The sequence below is a fragment of the Bufo gargarizans genome, chromosome 1, assembly GCF_014858855.1.
Source record: "Bufo gargarizans isolate SCDJY-AF-19 chromosome 1, ASM1485885v1, whole genome shotgun sequence".
NCBI lineage: Eukaryota > Metazoa > Chordata > Amphibia > Anura > Bufonidae > Bufo > Bufo gargarizans.
This window is the reverse complement of record NC_058080.1, coordinates 99,905,983-99,931,185: the sequence shown is the minus strand read 5'-3', so window position 1 is coordinate 99,931,185 and position 25,203 is coordinate 99,905,983. Positions and strand designations below refer to the sequence as shown.

At 46.0% G+C, this 25,203-nt stretch overlaps 1 protein-coding gene across 4 annotated transcripts in view; it reads left to right on the top strand.

Annotated features, from left to right (window-relative positions):
- Nucleotides 1-25,203, top strand: part of DDX60 (DExD/H-box helicase 60) — a 646,547-nt gene that overhangs the window by 114,243 nt on the left and 507,101 nt on the right. For all 4 annotated transcript variants that reach the window (XR_006390268.1, XM_044296988.1, XM_044296981.1 and 1 more), the window contains exons 9-12: nt 1,496-1,640; nt 10,745-10,897; nt 14,770-14,872; nt 14,980-15,095. Coding sequence is in view for 3 of the 4 variants with exons in the window: in XM_044296988.1 (XP_044152923.1) it covers nt 1,496-1,640; nt 10,745-10,897; nt 14,770-14,872; nt 14,980-15,095 (517 nt within the window). In the remaining variant the exon portion in view is untranslated. The remainder of the gene's footprint in view (nt 1-1,495; nt 1,641-10,744; nt 10,898-14,769; nt 14,873-14,979; nt 15,096-25,203) is intronic.

The window sequence follows — 25,203 nt, the reverse complement described above, 5'->3', positions numbered from 1 at the left end:
CTTAGTAATAAATCTAGTAAATTACTTGGTAAAATATGTTCTATGTATTCAGGTAGACAGCACCTGGGGGAAAAAGAGGAGAGGCAGGCGGAGAAGTCAGCCTCTGCATTTTACAGTTATCTGACTTCATGTGCAGTTCATGCTGAAGACAGATTCTCTTTGTACTTTCACATCAGTGGCAGGGGACTCCGGCAGGCTGTTCCAGTGGGTGAACAGCCTGTCGGATCCGTCCTGCCGCTAGTTCACGTGTGCCCCCGGACTGCCGCTCTTTCCCCATTGACTATAATGGGGGCAGGGGCGGAGTTCCGGCAGAATCACGGCAGCGCACGGCAAGAGGCAGCCAGACTAAAAGTACTGCATGTCGTACTTTTAGTCCGGCTGCCTCTCACCGTGTGCTCCTGTTCTGCCGCTGGAACTCCGCCCCCGCCCCTATTATGGTCAATGGGAACAGAGCGGCAGTCCGGAGGCACACGGTCACTAGCGGCAGGACGGATCCGACAGGCTGTTCACCCGCCGGAACAGCATGCGGGACTCCCCTGCCGCTAGTGTAAAGCTAGTTAGCAATGCTCAGAGTGTTTCTAATGGGACATTTATAGATTTTATTTTTTATTTTATTTTTTATTAAAGTTTGCAAGTTTACATTTCCCTAATAAATTTGAATCACTGGCCCTACACATAAAAAAATAAATAAATGCCATTTATACTTTAAAATAAGACTGTTAGTAGTTTTGGCTAAGTAGGGGGGGAACAGCACAAACATGCCATTTATGGAGCTTTTCTTATAAGAAGTAGTGTGAATATGAACTTTTGCCAGGTTCTGGTCCTGCAAATGCCCAGGATTTGGAGCTGTGCTGGAGGCGTGCTCTCTGCTATTTTTCTCAGCTCTGTGTTGGGTGCAAAGACAGTCTACTAAATGGTGGAAGGTTTTAAACATAAAACTTGTCAAGAAAGACCTAAAGAATTAAATTTCCATAACTTTGCAAAAAAAAAAAAAAAAAAAAGATGAAGAGGTGGCAACATTAAAACCTTTAAAAATGTAAATGAGTTAAATAAGGTTTGGGAGGGAAGTGCTTGTCATAAGAACATGAACACGTTAACAAGGGGTGCAATCTAAAATTAGGTGGTTGGAGGATCAGAAACAATGTCAGAAAGTATTATTTTACTGAAAAAGTGGTAGATGCTTAGCATAAACTTCAGATGTGGTTGGAACTACTGTAAGTAAAGTTATACATGCCAGGGGTGAACATCTAGCTATCCTAAGAGAAAAATAAAAATGACATAATTGCAGACTAGATGGACCAAGGTACGTTTCCTAGCATCGTTCTTCTTATGTTACTGTGTACACCACTTCTGTTACTGGCTTCTTACTGTTGATAGGTGTCGTTTTGATCAGTATCTGATTGTATTACAGAAGTCTGCATACTGGTTATGTCACAACGTAAACTAATGAAATCTACTGTCTGATTATTATTTTTAACAATCTTCTTTTTCCTAGTACACTTCATGTGAAGAATATGCTTTAACTCAGATGAGAGATCACATCAAGAATATTATAGTTGACTGGACCTATGTCTCTGACATAAGTGATGGTTTACTGCTGAAAAACATTGCATATTACTGTGAAAAAGAGCACTACACTGGTATGTATGTGCCATAATTAATGTTGAGCAAATCAAAGTGAAACAAATTGAATTCAATCAGAATTTCAGGGAAACAGATTTGCAACGAATCCTAAATTTCATCTCACTTCTTTGTATCGAAACAATTTTTTCCTAAAATGCCGGCTACACCTGTTACAAAGGGAAGGTAAGAAGCCTGGGAAGGAGATATGACCCATAATGCCATGCAGCCAGCCAGTCAGCAGATAGCCATCCCCTGTGATGTCACATCCCTATGAAAAGCCTAATTCTGTCTGTTCTCCGCCATTTTACTGTGAGCTGAGCACAGGGAGAGAAGTGGCAGGTGCTAGGGACAGTGTTTTAGCAATCTTTTATTTGTAGAATATTGGATAGGGATAGTGTAGGGGGCCACTATTGTGACTCTTCATGTTTTTGCCACCCTCCCCTATCTGTCATGGGGCCAAAATTGTGACTTTTAATGCTGGTGCCACCCTTACTAGTCTGTTACAGGGCCATTAAGTGTCCATGTGTCTCTTTTTTGGACCCACTCTTGTTTTTGCCTTACCAATATTGATCAAATACTGATGCAAAAAAACTGACCAAATACTGACCGTGTGATAGAGGCCATTAAAGTCCTGCATGCAATAAAGCTGATTTCAGAGGCAAATTGCCAAAACTCACACAAATTGAGCATAAGGCCTCTATCACACGGTCAGTATTTTGCATTGGAATTTGATCAGGATTCGGAAGCCAAAAGAATGAGTGGGTCCAAAACCCAGAAGACATGAAAATATCACATGTTATCCTGTTTTGCCTTACCAATGCTGACCAAATGCTGACCAAATCCTTACAGTGTGAAGATGGATGCTGAAACTACAGTGCAGTGTCCCAGGGGGTCAGTAGTGTAGCCTTAGATATGCTGGGCTTTGTAGTGCAGGGCAACCCACTAACCTGGGATTCACTGTCGTCTTCAATCTGGGCAGCGACTGGAACAGGCAGTTCATAAATGTTCGTGACGCCAGTGTCAATTGAACGGTGACACGCCGTGTAATGTTATGTGGAATAATGGAGTAACCACGTGATAGCCAACCAAAACTGGAACTTTACTGGAATGGTCAATAGTCATCAAGCATGGACATCATTGGAAGCGCAGTTCCATTGCAGACAGTTGGTTTTACATAGGTTGACAGTGGTTTCATAGAAGTTACAGACTGGCCGGTTATAGCAAGGTGCATTACAGAGTGTTAATTACAGGAGTTGCAGTACAGGCGGCTTGCACTCTATTCCTGACTGGTCCTGAAACATGCGACTTATTCTCCAAGGTCTAATGCCCTATCTCTGGCGTATCCTTGAATCTGTCTTTACCAAGTACCTCCTCTGTTACCTTGAGTACCTCTTGCTTCATCAGGTTGCCTCTGTTTTATTCTGTGTCCCGGCTGGTTGAATATGACGTTTCGGCTAAAACGGCTAATGACTCAGGAGGGGAACCTTTTCCTTGGATCCGGAACCCGGTTACAGGGCCTATACTACCCTCTCCTAGTCGGCAGGCTCCAGGCCTGCTTTACTCTCACAGGCCCATGGCCTGGCCTTGACTCAGACACAGTATCATCTCTTACTCCTTCTCCCACTGTCTGCCTGCTTTCTACTGCCTGACTGGGCCTTATATAAACTAGGGTTCCCTAGCTCCCTCTAGTGACTCAGAGCTGGAATAACACCCCTAGCCGGCCTGCACATGCAAATTTCACAGTAACAGGGAAGTACATAGCATTACATTAGCAAGATGTTTTATACCAACCTCCCCATAAATACTGGGGGGAACGACAGCACACAAGTGACCCTTCTGTAGTGACGGGGTATTACACTCCCGTACACTACATACACCGCTGCTTTAAGCTGAGTACGACCTCGTACTCCATCAGGGCCCGCCCAACTGGAATCATTACCTGAAATAGAGAAAGACACATGCATGCATACAGATATGTCATTTATACTCATATCAGACCCAATTGGCAAAGGTGAAGTGCGGTGACAAGGGGCGTCGTTCTCTTCTCTCAGGATAGTGAGTGGAACGGGGGCGCTGACCTGGCACAGCGGATGTTTAAAGAACCAGGATAGTCCATGACAATAAATAAGTCCATCATAAAACCAACCTCTCAGAGGCTTGCACATAGGAAGTCCATCTCTGGGCACATAGACGTGAATAAAAACCGGTTATTAAATACAGTCAGCAGCACATATATAAAATGACAATACAGGACTCTGACAATACCAGGGCCATGTTATCCTGGCAAGTCCTGCTTACCCTTTAAAATAGTGCTGACATAAAAATGTCTTTTCAACCTGAAATGGGGGTAAAAAGGGGAAAATGGTGCAAACTTAAGGCACAACCGGGATATTTCAGCAGCAGGCCGGGTGTCCCAAACATAAAATGGGCAGGCTGGAAGCAGTGGTATTCAATGGCACTTTCATTTGGTTATAATGCCACCGGCCGTGTAGAACTGGCAGCAAGCTTCACCAGCTTCGCCAACAGGAGGGAACAACTCAGCCACGATGGATACACGTCTGTGGAAACATATAGCAAGGCCTAGCCGGCCTACTTACAGTCGGGTATCATATTCCTCATCAGAAGAGGATTCCACAAAAGGTTCCTGCAGCAAGTGTTCGGGTAAAGCAGGCCACATCTGGAACCCATCCCCTCGTATGATTTTCAGAGGAGGAGGTTTATCCTTCATTGCCTCTATTTCATCCTGGGTTCTGGGGAACGGGATGCACTGGACGCAGCCTGCGTACCCAAGGGCCTCTACCCAGTAGATCCTCTTCCGCAGGGCTTCTATGTCCACCTTCTCATTAGTCAGTGGTTCCACCGGGGGTCCGGTAACGGTGGCCTCCAGTGTAACTGCAGTGGCTGCCACCAGACGCCGGGCCTCAGCGCAGTCCTCCGACCGCTGGTAGCTGTCTTGCCTCTCTTTTGCCATCTCCCGCCTCACTGCTTCAGGAGGGGGATATTGCTCAGCCGGCCCCTGCAACACTATGGGCTCTCAGAAGACGTCGGGCCCGAGGTAGATCTGGCTGTGTAGGTGAGTGGATCGGGACGGTTTAACTCTCGCCTCCTCTGTTTCAATCGGGTCAGCACCCTCCTTGTCTAGATCCCAAGTTTCGGGCGGCGCCCTGGGGCGGGTGACGGCGGTGGCAGAGGGGCCCCTTAAACTCTCTGCTGGGGTGTACTCGACTATCTCCCCCAATGTTAAATTGTGGAGGCGCTCCGGCAGATAATGGCGTTTTACTGAACGCCGGTTAACGAAGAAGTCCCGGCCAGTTCCCAGCTCCTGGATAAATCCAAACCCCCGCTCCTTATCGAAGGCCACCACGATCCCGCGGCGCCTTTCCAGCTGGGGCTTACCTGGGAAGGAGTCTCCCTGTATGGATTTGGCCATCTCCTCAAATCGCTTTTTCCTGGTAGTGTTCTTCCTTGCGACCGCAGCTCTCAATTCAGCCATTAGTGTCGGCCATTGCGCAGGCCGGCGACGGGTCACTCGTAGATCTACGGCTTGTTCCTGGAAACCGGCTGCCCAGGCTGGGGGATCCCATGCCTCCAAAGCAGGACAGTCCGGTGGAGTGGCGCCCCACTCACACGTGGAATCAAACTCGGACCTCTCAGCGTCCGCCATTGCCATCTCCTCATCTGCTGCACTCAGCGTCCACACTGACTCCTCCCTCAGACTGGGCAGGCCTACCTCCGTCACAGGCCCGCCTCCTAGGCGTAACATTTCAGGGAAGGCAGCCGCATCATGACTCTTCAAGGTGGGTGGCGCTCCAGGGCATTCTCCTCCTCCCTCTTGGAAGGTTTTGGCGCCAAATATTCGCGCCTCTGCACTCCGTGATGTCGCAGTAAGGAATTCCATGGCATCGGCGGCCATTTTGGATGTCCTGATGCTGCTATTCAGTGACAGCAAGCAGGATGATGAAAAGTCCAATAAATTACAGTCCACCAATACGATTTTCTCTCTGGGGGTAGCGCAACACAATACAGCGCCTCCGATTCCTCCCAGGCACAATTGTAATCCACCGGCTTGGAAATAAAGGGTACAGTCCTTGCAATACGGTGGTGGAATAGTTAAAGCACAGAGTTCACACTTCTCTGCACTCCAGAAGCATGCGGATCCTGTTCGTGACGCCAAAAAGAGCGATGCAGTGTCCCAGGGGGTCAGTAGTGTAGCCTTAGATATGCTGGGCTTTGTAGTGCAGGGCAACCCACTAACCTGGGATTCACTGTCGTCTTCAATCTGGGCAGCGACTGGAACAGGCAGTTCATAAATGTTCGTGACGCCAGTGTCAATTGAACGGTGACACGCCGTGTAATGTTATGTGGAATAATGGAGTAACCACGTGATAGCCAACCAAAACTGGAACTTTACTGGAATGGTCAATAGTCATCAAGCATGGACATCATTGGAAGCGCAGTTCCATTGCAGACAGTTGGTTTTACATAGGTTGACAGTGGTTTCATAGAAGTTACAGACTGGCCGGTTATAGCAAGGTGCATTACAGAGTGTTAATTACAGGAGTTGCAGTACAGGCGGCTTGCACTCAATTCCTGACTGGTCCTGAAACATGCGACTTATTCTCCAAGGTCTAATGCCCTATCTCTGGCGTATCCTTGAATCTGTCTTTACCAAGTACCTCCTCTGTTACCTTGAGTACCTCTTGCTTCATCAGGTTGCCTCTGTTTTATTCTGTGTCCCGGCTGGTTGAATATGACGTTTCGGCTAAAACGGCTAATGACTCAGGAGGGGAACCTTTTCCTTGGATCCGGAACCCGGTTACAGGGCCTATACTACCCTCTCCTAGTCGGCAGGCTCCAGGCCTGCTTTACTCTCACAGGCCCATGGCCTGGCCTTGACTCAGACACAGTATCATCTCTTACTCCTTCTCCCACTGTCTGCCTGCTTTCTACTCCCTGACTGGGCCTTATATAAACTAGGGTTCCCTAGCTCCCTCTAGTGACTCAGAGCTGGAATAACACCCCTAGCCGGCCTGCACATGCAAATTTCACAGTAACAGGGAAGTACATAGCATTACATTAGCAAGATGTTTTATACCAACCTCCCCATAAATACTGGGGGGAACGACAGCACACAAGTGACCCTTCTGTAGTGACGGGGTATTACACTCCCGTACACTACAACAGGATCTGCTTTTTTTGGCCTGTTCTTCTGATGGATCAGAAGAATGGAACAATAAACAGTGATGTGAACACAGTCCTACTGCTGACACCCTCCACACTGTCATGGGCACACTCCTTGAACTTTGGTCCACTGCACGGTTAAAGGGGTTGTCCGGGACCAAATGTTTTTTAAAAAAACACGTTTACTCACAATGTACAGCTAAGTAAAGACCTCCATACATTTTCAGCTATTTTTGCCACTTCTATGTGGCTCCAACGGTCCCCCACTCATTGTTTATATATCTGTTTATCTTTACCTGACTTCCGGCTGCACTGCCCTGTGGGTCCTGGGGCAGCGCAGCATCAGGTAGTTACAACCGCACTGGAGGGGCGGAGCTGAGCTGGTTAAGGGGCGGGGCTTAGCGGAATGTCGGCCAGCCGCTGTAACTCCGCCCCCTCATGAATATTCGCCTCAATTCGTTCTGAAGCTCACCACTGGAGGGGCGGGGCGGGGCTGAGTGGGTTGCCAAGGGGCGGAGCTGAGCTGTTGGTTAAGGGGCGGGGCTTAGCGGGATGTCGGCCAGCCACTGTAACTCCGCCCCCTCATCCATATTCACCTCGATTCATTTGCTGCCAGTGACGTCACCGGGCTCCCTGAGCAGCGGAAGAGGAAGCTTTGCTTGCCTGCAAGGGATCCGGTACGTCACTGAGGAGAAGAAAACAGTAACTTCCGGCCAGGAATTTCAAAGATGAAAACGGGGCTGCAGAAATCTGTGCCAAAGGTACTACCTGCTTGTATGTAATGTGTATGCCACACTTGTACTATTAGAGTAATGTCCCCAATCCCGGACAACCCCTTTAAGTCCATGCCGATGAGTTAGAGCTGATGCTAACATTGACCTGTAAGTCGGAGTGAACGCTTCTGTTATTTGGTCAGTAATTTCTATCAATTATTGTGAGGCAAATTCAGGAGCCATGCCTACTCTCGGATTAGGTATCATGAATAGATCTGCCTCTGTTTTGTGAGTTTGACCCTCACCTGCTTTGGGCTGACAATTACTGACCTTATAATTGAAGTGTGAACTAAGCCTTAGGCCTCATGCACACGACCGTTGTGTGCACCCGTGGCCGTTGTGCCGTTTTCCGTTTTTTTCTACGGCTCCATTGACTTTCAATGGGGCCGTAGAAAACTCGGCTTGTGCACCGTTTTTACACCGCGCCCGTGACCCGTGTTTCGAGGCCGTGAAAAAAATATAACCTGTCCTATTTTTTTCACGGCCAACGGTTCACGGGCCCATTCAAGTCAATGGGTCCGTGAAAGAACACGGATGCACACAAGATTGGCATCCGTGTCCGTGATCCGTGGCCGTAGGTTGCTTTCATACAGACGGATCCGAAGATCCGTTTGCATAAAAGCTTTTTCTGATCTAAGTTTTCACTTCGTGAAAACTCATTTCCGACAGTATATTCTAACACAGAAGCGTTCCCATGGTGATGGGGACGCTTCAAGTTAAAATATACTGAAAAACTGTGTACATGACTGCCCCCTGCTGCCTGGCAAGTGCTGCCAGGCAGCAGGGGGCAGACCCCCCCCCCCCTGTTTTTAACTAATTTGAGGCCAGTGCGGCCGCCCCCCCCCCCCCTCCCTCCCCTGTAGTTAACTTCTTGGTAGCCAGCCCCCCCTCCCTCCCCTGTAGTTAACTAATTGGTGTCCAGTGGGCCCCCCCTCCGTCCGCTATAGATAACTCATTGGTGTCCAGTGGGCCCCCCCTCCGTCCGCTATAGATAACTCATTGGTGTCCAGTGGGCCCCCCCTCCGTCCGCTATAGATAACTCATTGGTGGCCAGTGGGCCCTCTCCCCTCCCACCCCCTCCTAATTAAAATCGCCCCCCTATTATTGGTGGCAGTGGTGAGTACCGATCGGAGTCCCAGTGTAATCGCTGGGGCTCCGATCGGTAACCATGGCAACCGGGACGCTACTGCAGTCCCGGTTGCCATGGTAGCTTAGCAATTTGTAGAAGCTTTATACTTACCTGAAGAGCAGCGATGTCTGTGACCGGCCGGGAGCTCCTCCTACTGGTAAGTGACAGGTCTGCGCTATAAGCAATGCGCCGCACAGACCTTTCACTTACCAGTAGGAGGAGCTCCCGGCCGGTCACAGACATCGCAGCTCTTCAGGTAAGTATGAAGCTTCTACAAATTGCTAAGCTACCATGGCAACCGGGACTGCAGTAGCGTCCCGGTTGCCATGGTTACCGATCGGAGCCCCAGCGATTACACTGGGACTCCGATCGGTACTCACCACTGCCACCAATGATAGGGGGGCGATTTTAATTAGGAGGGGGAGGGAGGGGAGAGGGCCCACTGGCCACCAACGAGTTATCTACAGCGGAGGGAGGGGGGGCCCACTGGACACCAATGAGTTATCTATAGCGGACGGAGGGGGGGCCCACTGGACACCAATGAGTTATCTATAGCGGACGGAGGGGGGGCCCACTGGCCACCAACGAGTTAACTACAGGGGAGGGAGGGGGGGCCCACTGGACACCAACGAGTTTACTACAGGGGAGGGAGGGGGGGGGGCGGCCGCACAGGGGAGGGAGGGGGGGGGGGCGGCCGCACTGGCCACCAATGAGTTAACTACAGGGGAGGGAAGGGGGGCCCAGTGGACACCAACGAGTTTACTACAGGGGAGGGAGGGGGGGCGGCCGCACTGGCCACCAATGAGTTAAAAACAGGGGGGGGGGGGTCTGCCCCCTGCTGCCTGGCAGCACCTGCCTGGCAGCAGGGGGCAGTCATGTACACAGTTTTTCAGTATATTCTAACCTGAAGCGTCCCCATCACCATGGGAACGCCTCTGTGTTAGAATATACTGTCGGATCTGATTTTCACGATGTAGCTCATATCCGACAGTATATTCTAACATAGAGGCGTTCCCATGGTGATGGGGACGCTTCAAGTTAAAATATACCATCGGATTGGAGAAAACTCCAATCCGATGGTATAAAAGAACTCCAGACTTTACATTGAAAGTCAATGGGGACGGATCCGTTTGAAATGGCACCATATTGTGTCAACTTCAAACGGATCCGTCCCTATTGACTTGCATTGTAATTCAGGACGGATCCGTTTGGCTCCGCACGGCCAGGCGGACGCCAAAACGACTTTTTTTTCATGTCCGTGGATCCTCCAAAAATCAAGGAAGACCCACGGACGAAAAAACGGTCACGGATCACGGACCCACGGACCCAGTTTTTGCGGGCCGTGAAAAAAAACTGTCGTGTGCATGAGGCCTTATAGTGACGCACAGTCATTCTACAGTTAACAGAAGGTTTTCAAACAGGTGTTTGCACTGCCATAACATGGATTAAAAGAACCTTTATTTTTCTCCGCTATTTTATTGACTATGTCCTCATTTCGTTCCACTAAAGAGTCATTGGGACACCAGCTGGAGCTTTCGTTGTTTGTTTTTGCTCTACTGAAGGCTGCTGTATGCAGTTTTTTTTAGCTGGGGGTTAGCTAGGAATGTGGGTAGCCTGCACGATAATGCGCATCATGTCCATATAAGTGACCTGCCTGTCATTTTGATGAACAGTAACTGTTTTGCTACCAGAAAGGACTAGCTATGCATGTTGCTGCACTACAGAGTGATGTACACCAGGATACATTCTCCCTAAAGTTTTACTGCAGTCTAGGATAGACCTGATTTAACATGCTTCGTTATAAAATTAATTCGGATCCAAGCAAATTTTTGGAAAAAATTTAGTGAAGTGACTGAATTGAATGTTTGAAAACTTCACTCATCTGTAGCCATAATGCACAATACACTAAAATATTGTGCAAGTGCAAATGCAAAAAAAAGTTTGAGATTTTAATGAATTGTAATTTATCCAAAATGAACAATACAGGTAGGTCATTGGTGTTTTAAGTCACTGCCTCAAGTATTATGTTTTGTTATAGAATGTAAACTGGAATTTGGTAACGAAATAAATCAATTATATCAATGTCTCTGGGAGACTGTATTGAATTTAGTCCCTGAAAGTGAACATTTGCTGTGCTATGAACTCCGAAAGACATCAAAACCTTTTCTTTCACATGACTCTTCTGTACAAGGTATGTGTATGAAGTTAGTACTCTAATTTAACTAGCAATATGTACTAGCATTTGCATATTTAGATATTCCTCTAGATGTGTACTGTAGTATGTTAATTTCTTAAAGGGGTTTTCCGGGATTTTAATATTAATAATCTATCCTCAGCAATATCAGAACGGAGGGGAGTTCCGAGACCTGGCATCCACACCAATTAGCTGTTTGAAGAGAAGGCTGTGCTCATGCGAGCGTTGCTTCCCTTCATTGTTTACCCGCTCACTGTCGACATCGCAGCAGCGAGCAGGTGTAAATAAAGGGGTTCTCCAGGAATTTAAAAAATGAAAATACCTAAATATTGCTTTATTATAAATATAATCCTAATTAACTTTCATTAGTAATAATGGATCATTTTGTCCGGGGAGAAATAATTAGGAGAAATAAAATGGACGCCATCCTATTAGTTCACACAAAACCTGTCCTAATCACACAGTAAAAGTTACTTCAGAACTCTGAGCCAAAGATCTGCCTGAGGCTACTTTCACACTAGCGTTCGATCGGATCCGTTCTGAACGGATCCGATCATATTAATGCAGACGGTGGCTCCATTCAGAACGGATCCGTCTGCACTATATTGGCAAAAAATAGCTAAGTGTGAAATTAGCCTGAGCGGATCCGTCCAGACTTTTACATTGAAAGTCAATGGGGGACGGATCCGTTTGAAGATTGAGCCATATTGTGGCATCTTCAAACGGATCCGTCCCCATTGACTTACATTGTAAGTCTGGACGGATCCGCACGCCTCCGCACGGCCAGGCGGACACCCGAACGCTGCAAGCAGCGTTCAGGTGTCCGCCTGCTGAGCGGAGCGGAGGCTGATTGCCGCCAGACTGATGCAGTCTGAGCGGATCCGCATCCATTCAGACTGCATCAGGGCTGGACGGAAGCGTTCGGGTCCGCTTGTGAGCCCCTTCAAACGGAGCTCACGAGCGGACAGCCGAACGCTAGTGTGAAACTAGCCTAATCCTGCTCTCCTACTTGTCAGAGTTTAGAATACTGACTACAGATAAGAAAATCTTCAAATCAATCTCTGTGGGAATGGAGTTCATGAGGAGACATGAAGTACAGAGATGATGGACAGGACAGACTGTGGTAATGTGGGGCTGTGGTAATGGAGACTGCATACAAGTACTGCTGCTCATTAACCACATCCCTACCCTCCTCTCTGTACATCATGTCTCCTATTAAACTGACTTCTTGTTCATAATCCCTGACAAGTAGAGCAGAGAGGAGGATAAGGCAGCTATTTAGCTCACTGCTCTAAAGTGGCTTGTGCTGTTGTGTGATTAGGACAGGTTTTTATGTGCACTAGTAGAACGACGGCCATTTTATATCTCCTAATGATTGCTCCCCAGACAAAACAAGCCATTATAACTATTGAAAGGTATTTGGGAATATATTTATAATAAAGTAAAATTTTAGAATTTTTATGTTCTTAATTCCTGGAGAACCCCTTTAAAAGAAGGGATGTCCTGAAAATGAGATGTCGGGAAAGTAAACAAACTGCTGATTGGCGAGGGTGCCAGGTGTTGGACTATTCATGACCTGAGGATATTCAATATTTAATCAATATTAAATCTTGGAAAACCACTTTAAGTAATAGCCCCTTTTAACTGCTCGGTGGAGCAGAGAATTGTTGGGAAAGGCCCCTTTACAGTGGCCGATATTCAGGCAGATTATCGTTAATGAGCATTCAAACGAGCAATAATTGGCTTGGTTAAAGGTGCCGCTGATTATACAATGAACAAGTGAAAAGCTTGTTTATTGGGTAATAGATCATTCATGTGGTCACCTAAATGATTATTTGTTGGCTGCAGGTCATTCTGTCTAAACAGCACTCCTCCCTATACTGTAGAGAGGATCATTGGATGTAAATGCAGCAATCACCTCAATTGGAGAGAAGGCAATTGTTAGGAAGAGACTCTTCCTTCCTGAGAATCGTCTGCTCAATCGAGCTGTCACTACCAGTGTCGACAGACGCAAATCTCTGTGTACTTTCCGGTGTCCGGTTGCGAGGGAGACCACATCAGGTGTTTTGACGTCATAGGTCACGTGAGGCCAGGCGTGCCATGTGACCATGCAGTGCATTACGTGACCAGGAAGTGCAGGGTATATAAACAGGAAATCTGTAAATGGTTCTATATACCTCATCAGTGGTTTGGATTGTGTATTGTTCTGACCTCCTGACTTTGGCTACTCCTTTTGACCCTGATTCTTGGATTCTGATTTGGCTTTTCTGCATCTCTTGGTTTGACCCTATCTTGGTTCTTTGACTCTATTCTGTCTGACATATGTTGACCTGGACTTGACTGCTCGTGTATTATATTGGCTTGGTATTGTTTAGTGATCTGCTTTCTGATTTGGCTTCATTGTTCTCTCTTGGTTTTGATCGATACATTTTAGTCTGAGGGTTTTTTTCTTAGTATTTGTGTGCCTGCTTGTCACTTTGTTTATTGTTTTTTCTCTCTGTTTTTCCCTGGTAAGCCCCAGCACGTAAATAAGCAGGGACTATTGACTAGTTGGGGTCTGCCACTTAGGGCAGTCATGCAAGTAGGCAGTGTCAGAGGTATAGGTAGAATTTAGGGTTCACTTGTTCGCCCAGTGAGACGAGTAGTATAAAGGGACCTGAAGGATACATTCCATCAAAACAATCACCTGCTTGTCAGTGGAGATGACCACTGCATTTGCATGCAGTGATTCTCTCCACAGTATGGGGAGGAGCAATTGCTAATGCCATCGCTTATCCCCATATAGAATCATTGTTTGTCAGATTATCGATAATAAGCGTTCATACGAATGCTCATTAGAAATAATTGGTCTGTTTAAAGGTGCCGTTGATTACCCAATGAACAAGCTAAATGCTTGTTCATCAGGTAATAGATGGTTGGTGCAAACAACTAAATCATTGTTTGCGGGCAGCAGATTCTGCCGCCCAAATAGACCCTGCAGCCCGCAAACAATGATTTAGGTGTTTGTGCCAACCATCTATTACCTGATGAACAAGCATTTAGCTTGTTCATTGGGTAATCGGCGGCACCTTTAAACAGACCAATTATTTCTAATGAGCATTCGTATGAACGCTTATTATCGATAATCTGACGAAATATTGAGAAGTGTAAAGGGCCCTTTAGGTTTATACATATAATCGTGGTAAGGAATAGTATGGTCAAGTCTTGGACATGCCCAAAATGGGTGTAGAGCATATAAATTGTACTAAGAAATAGGACACGTTGCCCAAAATATTGTTGTCAGTGTTGCTCCTGAGCAATGGTTAGATTCCAGATGATCATGTAGTTCCAGTGGGGAGAGGGGAGTAAAGGCCCCTTTTCCCAGGCAGAGAATCCGACAGCTTACTGCTAATAAACGTTCATAGGAACACTTGTTAGTAATTATCTGGCAGTGTAAAAGTGCCGCCGGCTACTCAACGAACAAGCAAAATGCTCATTCGTCAGGTGATTGGATCCTTTGTGCAGGCACCTAAATCATCACTTACCGGCAGCAGATTGTGCTGTCTAAATAGTTTCTGCTGCTAGCAAACAATGATTCTGTATGGGGGTAAACGATGGAGGAGATTGCTGAGAATAAATGCACTGGTCTCCTTCACTGGGGAACAGGTGCTTGCCAGGAAAGAATGCTTCCTTCCCGCCTGCTAAATTGTCCCATATAAAAGGACCTTAAGCTGCTGCATATCACCACCAAGAACAAAACGATTAGACATATTGAAATTATCGTCAGCAAAAAGACGATTAAAGTGTGCAGCTACCAATGTACCACTAATAATATTATATTTTATTATTTATGAATCATATTGTAATTTGTATAATTTTATTTTGCCAAGTTGAAAGGAAAGAATTTCTACCTGTTGGGTTGATACCACTCCGATCTGATGTCATTGATGATTATGCTGGAGATATGATAAAGGAACTACCAGTATTAAACAGGTATACAGATTTGTAGAGAGTAGGATTGGGCTATACACTTTTATAGAAGATTTTAAATAGATTGATTTTATTTTATTGTTTTATTTATTTATTTTTTATTATTTTAGTGAAGACCCACGTATTCCCTCCTTGATGGACACAAAAACATATGATGAACTTTTGCACTGGCATACAGACCGTCCACTAAGTGATGACTATGACAGAACCAAATGTGATCAAGAAGGTAATAAAATAGAATGATAAATATTAAAATATAGTACCATACAGAGGCGTAGCTATAGGGGTGAAGAGGTAGCACATACTACTGGGCCCAGGAGCCTGAGGGGGCCCAAAGACCCTTGTGGTGCAGAAGAAGACACCAGTATTATAGAAATTGCATGCTTGCCAAGTTACACCTTTGGCTGGAGGGAAGGGGGTAGGTCAAAAATTTGGCATGGGGAGGGTGGTTGCTGTTTAAACTTTTGCCTCAAGCAGCACAAAGGCTTCCCTGCCCCTGGCCACAAAGCACGGAGGGAAGGGGGGGCCCAAGCTGGACCCTTGCACCAGGACCCATAAACCCTTAGCTACGCCCCTGATACCATATCTATTTTTCTTTGTATTTCTATATAGTATGATTCTATATTAATGTATAATGCTAAAAAAAGTTAAAATATTTCCAGAGTTCTCTTGATTTTAAGATTCAAGAGATACCGTACATACACAAACATAAAAGAAGTAGAAAATACAACCGTATGTCTTAAATATTTTTAAAGGCTCACTGAGTTTTTTATAAAACTATTGATATTACAAAAATAGATGCTCCAGAATTGTTACAACGGAAATGCAAGTAGTTATTAAAACAGACATGTCAAAAAGCCAGTTTGGTCTTGAAGACCTGATTCTTTTTGGAAAATTAGGAGTATTTTAGTGTGTTAGCAGCAGTGCAAGTTTTCTGCCGTATATACGTGCTCCATCAAGCGCAATTTAATGCATCAATTGAAGTGTATAGTTTGGTTGCTCAGGGAACATCCATTTGTAAGTGGGCAGGTAATGTTATTTTAGTGCGTCATTAGCGATGTATAGCTTGGTGGAAGCCAGGGGATTCTATTTAGGCCTATATTTTTTTAAAAACCTGTTACAATTTTCTACTGTTTATAAGTGTACAATTTTTCTATTGTATAAGTACGCAATTAAGAGCATTTTAGTTTGTCAATTGAAGTGTATAATTTGCTCGCAACCAGATAATTGTGTCCAATTACACCTTTTTCTGTTTTCCCAAAACCTGTTGCAATTTTTTTAAGCATATTTAGGCTGGTAAATTGCAGTGTATAGTGTGGTCGCATCCAGGGGACATCGAATTAGGCCTATAACTTTTCCAAAATACCTGTTGCAATTTTTCTACTATATAAAAGTGCACAATTAAAGGGGTTGTCCAGGTTCAGAGCTGAACCCGGACAGTCCCTTATTTTCACCCAGGCAGCCCCCCTGAGGCTAGCATCGGAGCATCTCATGCTCCAATGCGCTCTCTTGCCCTGAGCTAAATCGCACACGGCAAGGGCTCTTTAGTTTTCAATAACACACTGCCAGGCTGAAACTTCCGCCTGGCAGTGTGTTCGGCGCTAAATACCGCCCATCACTGCGGCTGACATCACCGGGCTACCTGGCAGCCCCATGGAGAGCTCTGGTACGTCACCGGATGTACAAAATATGCCTTTGCCCTGAGCAATTTAGCACAGGGCAAAGGAGAGCATCAGAGCATGAACTGCTCCGATGCTCAAGTCAGAGGGGCTGCCTGGGTGAAAATGGAGGTATGTCGGGGTTCAGCTCTGAACCTGGACAACCCCTTTAAGCATATTTTAGCTTGTCAATTGCAGTGTTTAGTGTGGTCAGAGCCAGGGGACGTCCAATTGGGCCTGTATTTAAAAAAAAAAAAAGATTGCAATTTTTAAGTACACACTTAAGTTTATTTTAGTACATCAATAGCAGTGTATAGTTGGTCCCAACTAGGGGAGCTACTGTTTTTTTATGATACAAGAAAGAGACACGAAAGAAAAAAATAGGAAACCTCAGAGTGTAATGCATCAATTTTCAGATCAATTTGAGCACTTTTGATTTGGGTAGAATTAGTTTGTACCCAAAGCAAATTTTTGATGGATTACAAATAAATTTCTAGAAATTTGCTAATCTCTGCTGCAGATTTTCACCACAGCCATTTCTGCAGCAAAAACCACAAGTAGTACATGTTGCTATGCTCCGTGACAAAATCCACCACAGACTTTTTCACTGTATTTTCCATCACATACCCTTTATGTGCGTGTCACGGAAGGTGTACAGAAAACTAGAAGACACAAAATGAAGATCCGACTGACTGGATCCAAAACTAAGGAACCAAAGGGATAGCCCTGCAACAGACCTGGCTCTCTCCCTAACTGCTCAGCCTATGCAAAAATCTCAATGGTAGATGATCGCATATCCTCGTTCCTCGACTGTAAAACACCTGAACACCCTATAATAGTGAGGAGACACGACCACCGGCTCCCTACACTTGATACGGAGGGAGTCAGGGTCACCTGGGATCCAGCAAACAGGAAAATACAAATAAATGAACAAAACTTATCTCTAGAAGACTCAGTAGTAGCATCCAACATGCACACACTCCAGGAAGTTGTATAAACCGCAAAGTGATGCAGTATGGGAAGGGATTTAAAGGGATGCAATCAGTGCAACTACATGACAGCTGAGAAAGGCTAACGAGATGAGAAAATGAAAGCAAAACAAAAGGAACCTCAAGGAGTAGGTTCTGAAGGACGTCTGTCAGAGCTTCTCAGATGTCTGGTGGTGACAGTACCCCTCCTTCTACGAGTGGACTCCGGACACTTAGAGCCCACCTTCTCAGGATGGGACCTATGGAAAGCCCTGATGAGACGAGTGGCCTTAATGTCCGTCACTGGGACCCACATCCTCTCCTCAGGACCATAACCCTCCCAATGAACGAGGTACTGGAGAGAACCGCGGACAACACGAGAATCCACAATCCTAGAGACCTGAAATTCAAGATTACCATCAACCACAATCGGAGGAGGAGGCAAAGACGAGGGTACAATGGGTTGGACATAAGGTTTTAATAAGGACTTATGAAAAACATTATGGATCTTCCAAGTCTGAGGAAGATCAAGACGGTAGGCAACAGGATTGATGACGGACAAGATTTTGTAAGGCCCAATAAACTTAGGACCCAACTTCCAGGAGGGAACCTTCAATTTGATATTCTTAGTAGACAACCACACCAGATCACCAACATTCAGGTCCGGACCAGGCACACGTCTCTTATCCGCCACACGCTTATATCTCTCACTCATGCTCTTTAGATTATCCTGAATCTTTTGCCAAATAGATGACAAAGACGAGGAGAATCTGTCCTCATCAGGTAAACCAGAAGACCCCTCTCCAGAGAATGTCCCAAACTGCGGATGAAACCCATATGCACCAAAAAATGGTGACTTATCAGAGGACTCCTGACGACAGTTATTTAAAGCAAACTCAGCAAGGGACAAAAACGAACACCAATCCTCCTGATTCTCCGCCACAAAACAGCGCAGTTATGTCTCCAGATTCTGATTGACGCGCTCTGTCTGACCATTCGACTGCGGGTGGAAAGCAGAAGAGAATGACAACCGAACCGCCAAGCGAGAACAGAAAGCCTTCCAGAATCTGGAAACAAACTGTGTGCCCCTATCAGAGACTATGTCTGAAGGAATACCATGCAATTTGACAATGTGATCAATAAATGCCTGCACCAGCGTCTTAGCATTGGGCAAGCCAGGAAAAGGAATGAAATGCACCATTTTGCTAAAACGGTCCACCACCACCAGAATCACAGTCTTCCCCGAGGAACGAGGCAGGTCCGTAATGAAGTCCATGGACAGATGTGTCTAAGGACGGGAAGGAATGGGTAACAGAAGGAGAGGACCTGATGGCCGTGAATGAGGGACTTTGGCACAAGCGCAGGTCTCGCAGGCTGCCACAAAACCCTCAACCGACTTACGAAGCGCCGGCCACCAGAGTCTCCGAGAGATGAGATCCACTGTGGCTCTTGCCCCCGGGTGCCCAGCAAGGACAGTATCGTGGTGCTCCTTAAAAATCTTGTGTCTTAAAGCGAGAGGCACAAACAACCTCCCAGGAGGACAAAGATCAGGAGCCTCTGACTGGGCTACCTAAACCTCTGCCTCCAATTCAGGATAAAGAGCAGAGACCACCACACCTTCAGCCAAAATGGGACCCGGGTCTTCAAAATTCCCACCTCCCGGAAAACAACGTGACAGGGCATCCGCCTTCACATTCTTAACCCCGGGGCGGAACGTGACAACAAAATTAAACCTTGAAAAGAACAAAGACCATCTGGCCTGTCTCGGGTTCAGACGCTTGGCTGACTCCAAGTAGGCCAGATTCTTATGGTCAGTAAACATGGTAATAGGGTATCTGGCTCCCTCTAGCCAATGGCGCCATTCCTCAAAAGCTAACTTGATGGCCAACAACTCTCTATCTCCCACATCGTAATTTCTCTCTGCGGAGGAGAGTTTCTTCGAGAAAAAGGCACACGGTCGCCATTTGGCAGGAGAGGGACCCTGAGACAAGACCGCACCCTCACCCACCTCAGAAGCATCAACCTCAACTATGAAGGGTAGAGAAATATCAGGTTGTACCAAGATGGGAGCGGAAGAAAAACTCTCCTTGATATTGGAAAAGGCCTTACGCGCCTCTACCGACCAGGAGGAAAAATCTACCCCCTTTCTAGTCATATCAGTGAGTGGTTTAACAACAGAGGAATAATTCAAAATAAACTTCCTGTAATAATTGTCAAAACCCAAAAAACGCATCAGCGCCTTCTGATTCTCAGGAAGCTCCCAATCAAGCACAGCGCGGACCTTCTCGGGGTCCATGCGAAAACCAGAAGCGGAGAGAAGAAACCCCAGAAATTGAATTTCTGGAACCGCAAACACACATTTTTCCAGTTTAGCGTACAATTTATTCTCCCGCAGGATGAGCAAGACCTGACGTAAGTGTTCCTTATGAGTTTTAAAATCAGGAGAAAAAATCAAAATGTCATCTAGATACACTAATACAAATTTCCCCATTAAATGATAAAAAATGCTGTTCACAAAATGCTGAAAGACGGCTGGAGCATTCATCAAACCAAAAGGCATAACCAAATTCTCAAAATGGCCCTCAGGGGTATTGAAGGCTGTCTTCCATTCGTCTCCTTCTCTGACCCTGACCAGGTTGTATGCCCCTCTTAGATCCAACTTGGAAAAAACTTTAGCCCCAACAATCTGGTTAACTACCTCCCGACTGCCTAACGCACCTATGCGTCCGGGAGGTGGTTGATTTACTCCTCCTGGACGCATCGGCGCGTCATCTCGCGAGACGCGAGATTTCGTCACAGCCGGCCCGCGCATGCGCATCGCGGGCCGGCATTTCGTCAAGGAGTATTTCGGCAGCAACCTGCCAGCCAATGATCGCGGCTGGCAGGTTGCTGATTTTAAAAAAAAACAATCAGAGTGCCAGATAACAGATCATATTAGTAAATATGATCTGTTATATGGCTGGCCTGCTCCTCTGCTGGTTCTTTTCGTCGGTTGGATCCAGCAGAGGAGCAGGCTACACAGTGAGTACACCAACACCACATACTAGCCCCAGATCACCCCCTGAACCCCAATTAACCCTTTGATCACCCCTTTGATCGCCCCTGTCAATCACTAGTGAAAGGAAAAAAGTGATCAGTGCAAACTGCCACTTTTTTTTTCACTGGTATTGACCGTTAGGTTTTAGGTATAGTTTAGGCCCCTTGGTTAGGTAGTTTAGGGATCAGTTAGCGCCCAGCCCACCGCACCGCAGTCACTGATTCGCTGATTAGCGTATCGCTAATCAGCATTTGTACTTTTATAGTATCTGGAAGTGATTAAAACTGATCACGGTCAGATCTATAATTGTATTAGTGCCACTTTAGGTTCGCCCTCCACCCAAAACGCAGTTTTTGCCCGATCAGGCCTGATCGGTCGCCCACACGTGCGTTCACCCACGCCCGCCCCACCGCAGTGACAAAAAATATTTTTTTTTGATCACTGCACATTCACTTTACATGCGCTGCGGCGATAAAAAAATCAGTTTTGATATTTTTTATCAACCGCAGCGGCCTCCGGTACTTCGCTAGCCTCCCATTTGTAAGACAGGCTTGCTTTTTTTTTCTTGGGTAGTCTCAGGGAATACCCCTAAATTTAGTTGCCCACGTGTCAAACAGGGGGTATTCTTCTGAAGAGGCCTACAGGCTTCTGACCCAGTCGGATGAGGAATGGGAACCCTCATCTGATGAATCTAGCGGGTCAGAATACGAAGCTGTAGAAAGCAGTGGCTCTCTGACCCAAAGTTCGGACGAGGAGGCTGAGGTCCCTGATAGCACCAGGCGTACCCGGCCCTGTGTCGCTAGACCGCAGGTTGCGCAGGATCCGCTTCAAGAGCAGCAGAGTGGGGCTGGTGCTGTCGGATTACGTGGTGAGGCATACACCAGCAGCGCAGCCCTTCCTGGACCTAGTACCAGCACTGCCGTAGAACATGGTGAAGTAGCGAGCACCAGAAGGGCAGTTGAAGCTGGTACGGTGGCACGTGCAGTAGTGACCCCGTCGCAGCCACCGCAAAGACGTGCCCGTAGAGCCCCTAGAATCCCTTGGCTTCAAACAATACATCCCAAGCAAGCGCGCCTGGTATGGGGTCAAATTGTATAAGCTCTGTGAAAGGGCCACAGGCTATACCCACAAATTTCGTGTCTATGAGGGAAAAGATCCCTGGAGCCGGTCGGTTGCCCTGACTACCTGGGGAGCAGTGGGAAGATAGTCTGAGACTTGGTGTCACCCTTATTCGGCAAGGGGTACCATCTTTATGTGGACAATTTCTACACAAGTGTGGCCCTCTTTAGGCATTTGTTTCTAGAACGGATTGGCGCCTGTGGTACCGTGCGAACTAGTCGCGCGGGCTTCCCCCAACGGCTCGTTAGCACCCGTCTTGCAAGGGAGACAAGCGTGACGTTTACATGCTCTCCTCCATTCACGCAGACACGACAATACAAATTGAGCGAGCAACCCGTGTCATTGAAAAGCCCCTCTCAGTCCACGACTATAATTTGCTCATGGGAGGGGTGGACTTCAATGACCAGATGTTGTCTCCGTATTTAGTTTCCCGCAGAACCAGACGCTGGTATAAGAAGGTGTCTGTATATTTAATTCAATTGGCTCTGTATAATAGTTTTGTTCTCTACAGTAAGGCTGGGAGAACTGGATCCTTCCTCAAATTTCAGGAAGAGATCATCGCGAACCTCCTGTACCCAGGAGGTTCCGTGGCCCCATCCACCAGTGTAGTTAGCCGTCTACACGAGCGACATTTCCCCAATGTCGTTGCTGGTACCTCAACCCAACCGTCACCCCGAAAAAGATGTTGTGTCTGTAGCAGGAGTGGAATAAGGCGTGACACCCGCTATTTCTGTCCTGACTGTCCTAACCACCCTACCCTATGCTTAGGGGAGTGTTTCCGGAAGTACCACACACAGGTACACCTAGCATAGGGATCATGACAGGCACACAGGGCTATTAGGGCCCATTCACTCACACAGCTGCTGCAAACGTCTCCTTTCACCTGGGACAAAGTGCATAACGCACTTCGCCACATCTTTGGGCGATTTGCGCTTTGCACATTGACCCATGGGGAAGGAGAGGTTTGTTCTATAAAGGTAAAAAAAACACCAGTAAGCAAAAAGGTTAATGTTTAGTTCAAAAAGTTAAAGTTTATATGTTCTGTTCCAAAGTTAATAAAATTATTGCGTTGCGGCCTGGTTTTTTTTTTTTTTTTTTTTTTGTTTACCTTCCAGGTGGACCAACCGATCGACTAGCTGCAGCACTGATGTGCATTCTGACAGAAGCATTGCGCTGCTGTCAGATTACACGCAAGTCGGTGTATGCGGCGCTGCAAGACGAGATTTCTACTCTGCAGTAACAGATACGTTTGCCGAGGCATACGAGCTGAGGAGGAGGCGGCGTTCCTATGCTTTGGCAAACACTTTGTATGTAAAAAAATAAATAAATAAAAAATACCGGCAATGATTTATTCATCCACATCGATTGATGTGAATGGAGAAATCTGGTTTGCCAGGGCATACGAGCTAAGTGGGTATGGATGTTGGGCGGAGCTCCTATGTCCTGGCAGACGCCTTTCTCCTCCTTTTATTTTTTTGGGCAGAGATTTTTTCATCCACATTGATTGATGCGAATAAAGAAATCTGTGCCGTTCATTTTTTTCTTTCAGCCCAGAGGCTGAACGGAAAAAAAAAATCTCATTACCTGTATGCTCAATATAAGGAGAATAGCAGAAACTCCTAATGCTGGCTATACATGTAATGATTGCGGAGACCCTCAAATGCCAGGGCAGTACAAACACCCCACAACTGACCCCATTTTTGAAAGAAGACACCCCAAGGTATTCGCTGAGGGGCATATTGAGTCCATGAAAGATTTAAATTTTTGTCCTAAGTTAGCAGAAAGTGAGACTTTGTGAGAAAAAAAAATAAAAAAATCAATTTCCGCTAACTTATGCCAAAAAAATACATTTCTATGAACTCGCCATGCCCCTCATTGAATACCTTGGGGTGTCTTCTTTCCAAAGTGGGGTCACATGTGGGGTATTTATACTGCCCTGGCTTTTTAGGGGCCCTAAAGCATGAGAAGAAGTCTGGGATCCAAATGTCTAAAAATGCCCTCCTAAAAGGAATTTGGGCACTTTTGCAGCCTAGATGCGCAAAAGTGTCACACATCTGGTATCGCCGTACTCAGGAGAAGTTGGGGAATGTGTTTTGGGGTGTCATTTTACATATACCCATGCTGGGTGAGAAAAATATCTTGGTCAAATGCCAACTTTGTATAAAAAAATGGGAAAAGTTGTCTTTTGCCAAGATATTTCTCTCACCCAGCATGGTTATATGTAAAATGACACCCCAAAACACATTCCCCAACTTCTCCTGAGTACGGCGATACCAGATGTGTGACACTTTTTTGCAGCTTAGGTGGGCAAAGGGACCCACATTCCAAAGTGCACCTTTCGGATTTCACAGGTCATTTTTTACAGATTTTGATTGCAAAGTACTTCTCATACATATGGGCCCCTAAATTGCCAGGGCAGTATAACTACGCCACAAGTGACCCCATTTTGGAAAGAAGACACCCCAAGGTATTCCGTGAGGGGCATGGCGAGTTCCTAGAATTTTAAATTTTTTGTCGCAAGTTAGTGGAATATGAGACTTTGTAAGGGAAAAAAAATAAATAAAAAAAATCATCATTTTCCGCTAACTTGTGACAAAAAAAAAAAGTTCTATGAACTCACTATGCCCATCAGCGAATACCTTAGGGTGTCTACTTTCCGAAATGGGGTCATTTGTGGGGTTTTTCTACTGTTTGGGCATTGTAGAACCTCAGGAATCATGACAGGTGCTCAGAAAGTCAGAGCTGTTTCAAAAAGCGGAAATTCACATTTTTGTACCATAGTGTGTAAACGCTATAACTTTTACCCAAACCATTTTTTTTTTGCCAAAACATTTTTTTTTATCAAAGACATGTAGAACAATAAATTTGGCGAAAAATTTATATATGGATGTCGTTTTTTTTGCCAAATTTTACAGCTGAAAGTGAAAAATGTCATTTTTTTGCAAAAAAATCGTTACATTTTGATTAATAACAAAAAAAGTAAAAATGTCAGCAGCAATAAAATACGACCAAATGAAAGCTCTATTAGTGAGAAGAAAAGGAGGTAAAATTCATTTGGGTGGTAAGTTGCATGACCGAGCGATAAACGGTGAAAGTAGTGTAGTGCAGAAGTGTAAATAGTGGCCTGGTCATGAAGGGGGTTTCAGCTAGCGGGGTTGAAGTGGTTAAACAGGTCCGGGATCAGAGGAAGCGGATAAGGGTCACGAATTGTGATACTGTTCAGCTCCCTGAAATCCAGACATGGTCTTAAAGAACCATCTTTTTTCTTAACAAAGAAAAAACCAGCGGCAACAGGTGACTTCGAGGGTCGTATGTGTCCCTTTCTCAGACTCTCAGAGATATAAGCACGCATAGCGACCCTTTCAGGTTGGGAGAGATTGTATAAACGAGATTTAGGCAGCTTGGCGCCTGGGGTGAGATTAATAGGGCAATCGTACTCCCTGTGAGGGGGCAAGTCCTGAACACCACTCTCAGAAAACACATCCGAAAATTCAGAGAGAAAAGATGGTACAGTCTTAGTAGAAACCTCAGAAACAGATGTCGTGAGGCAAT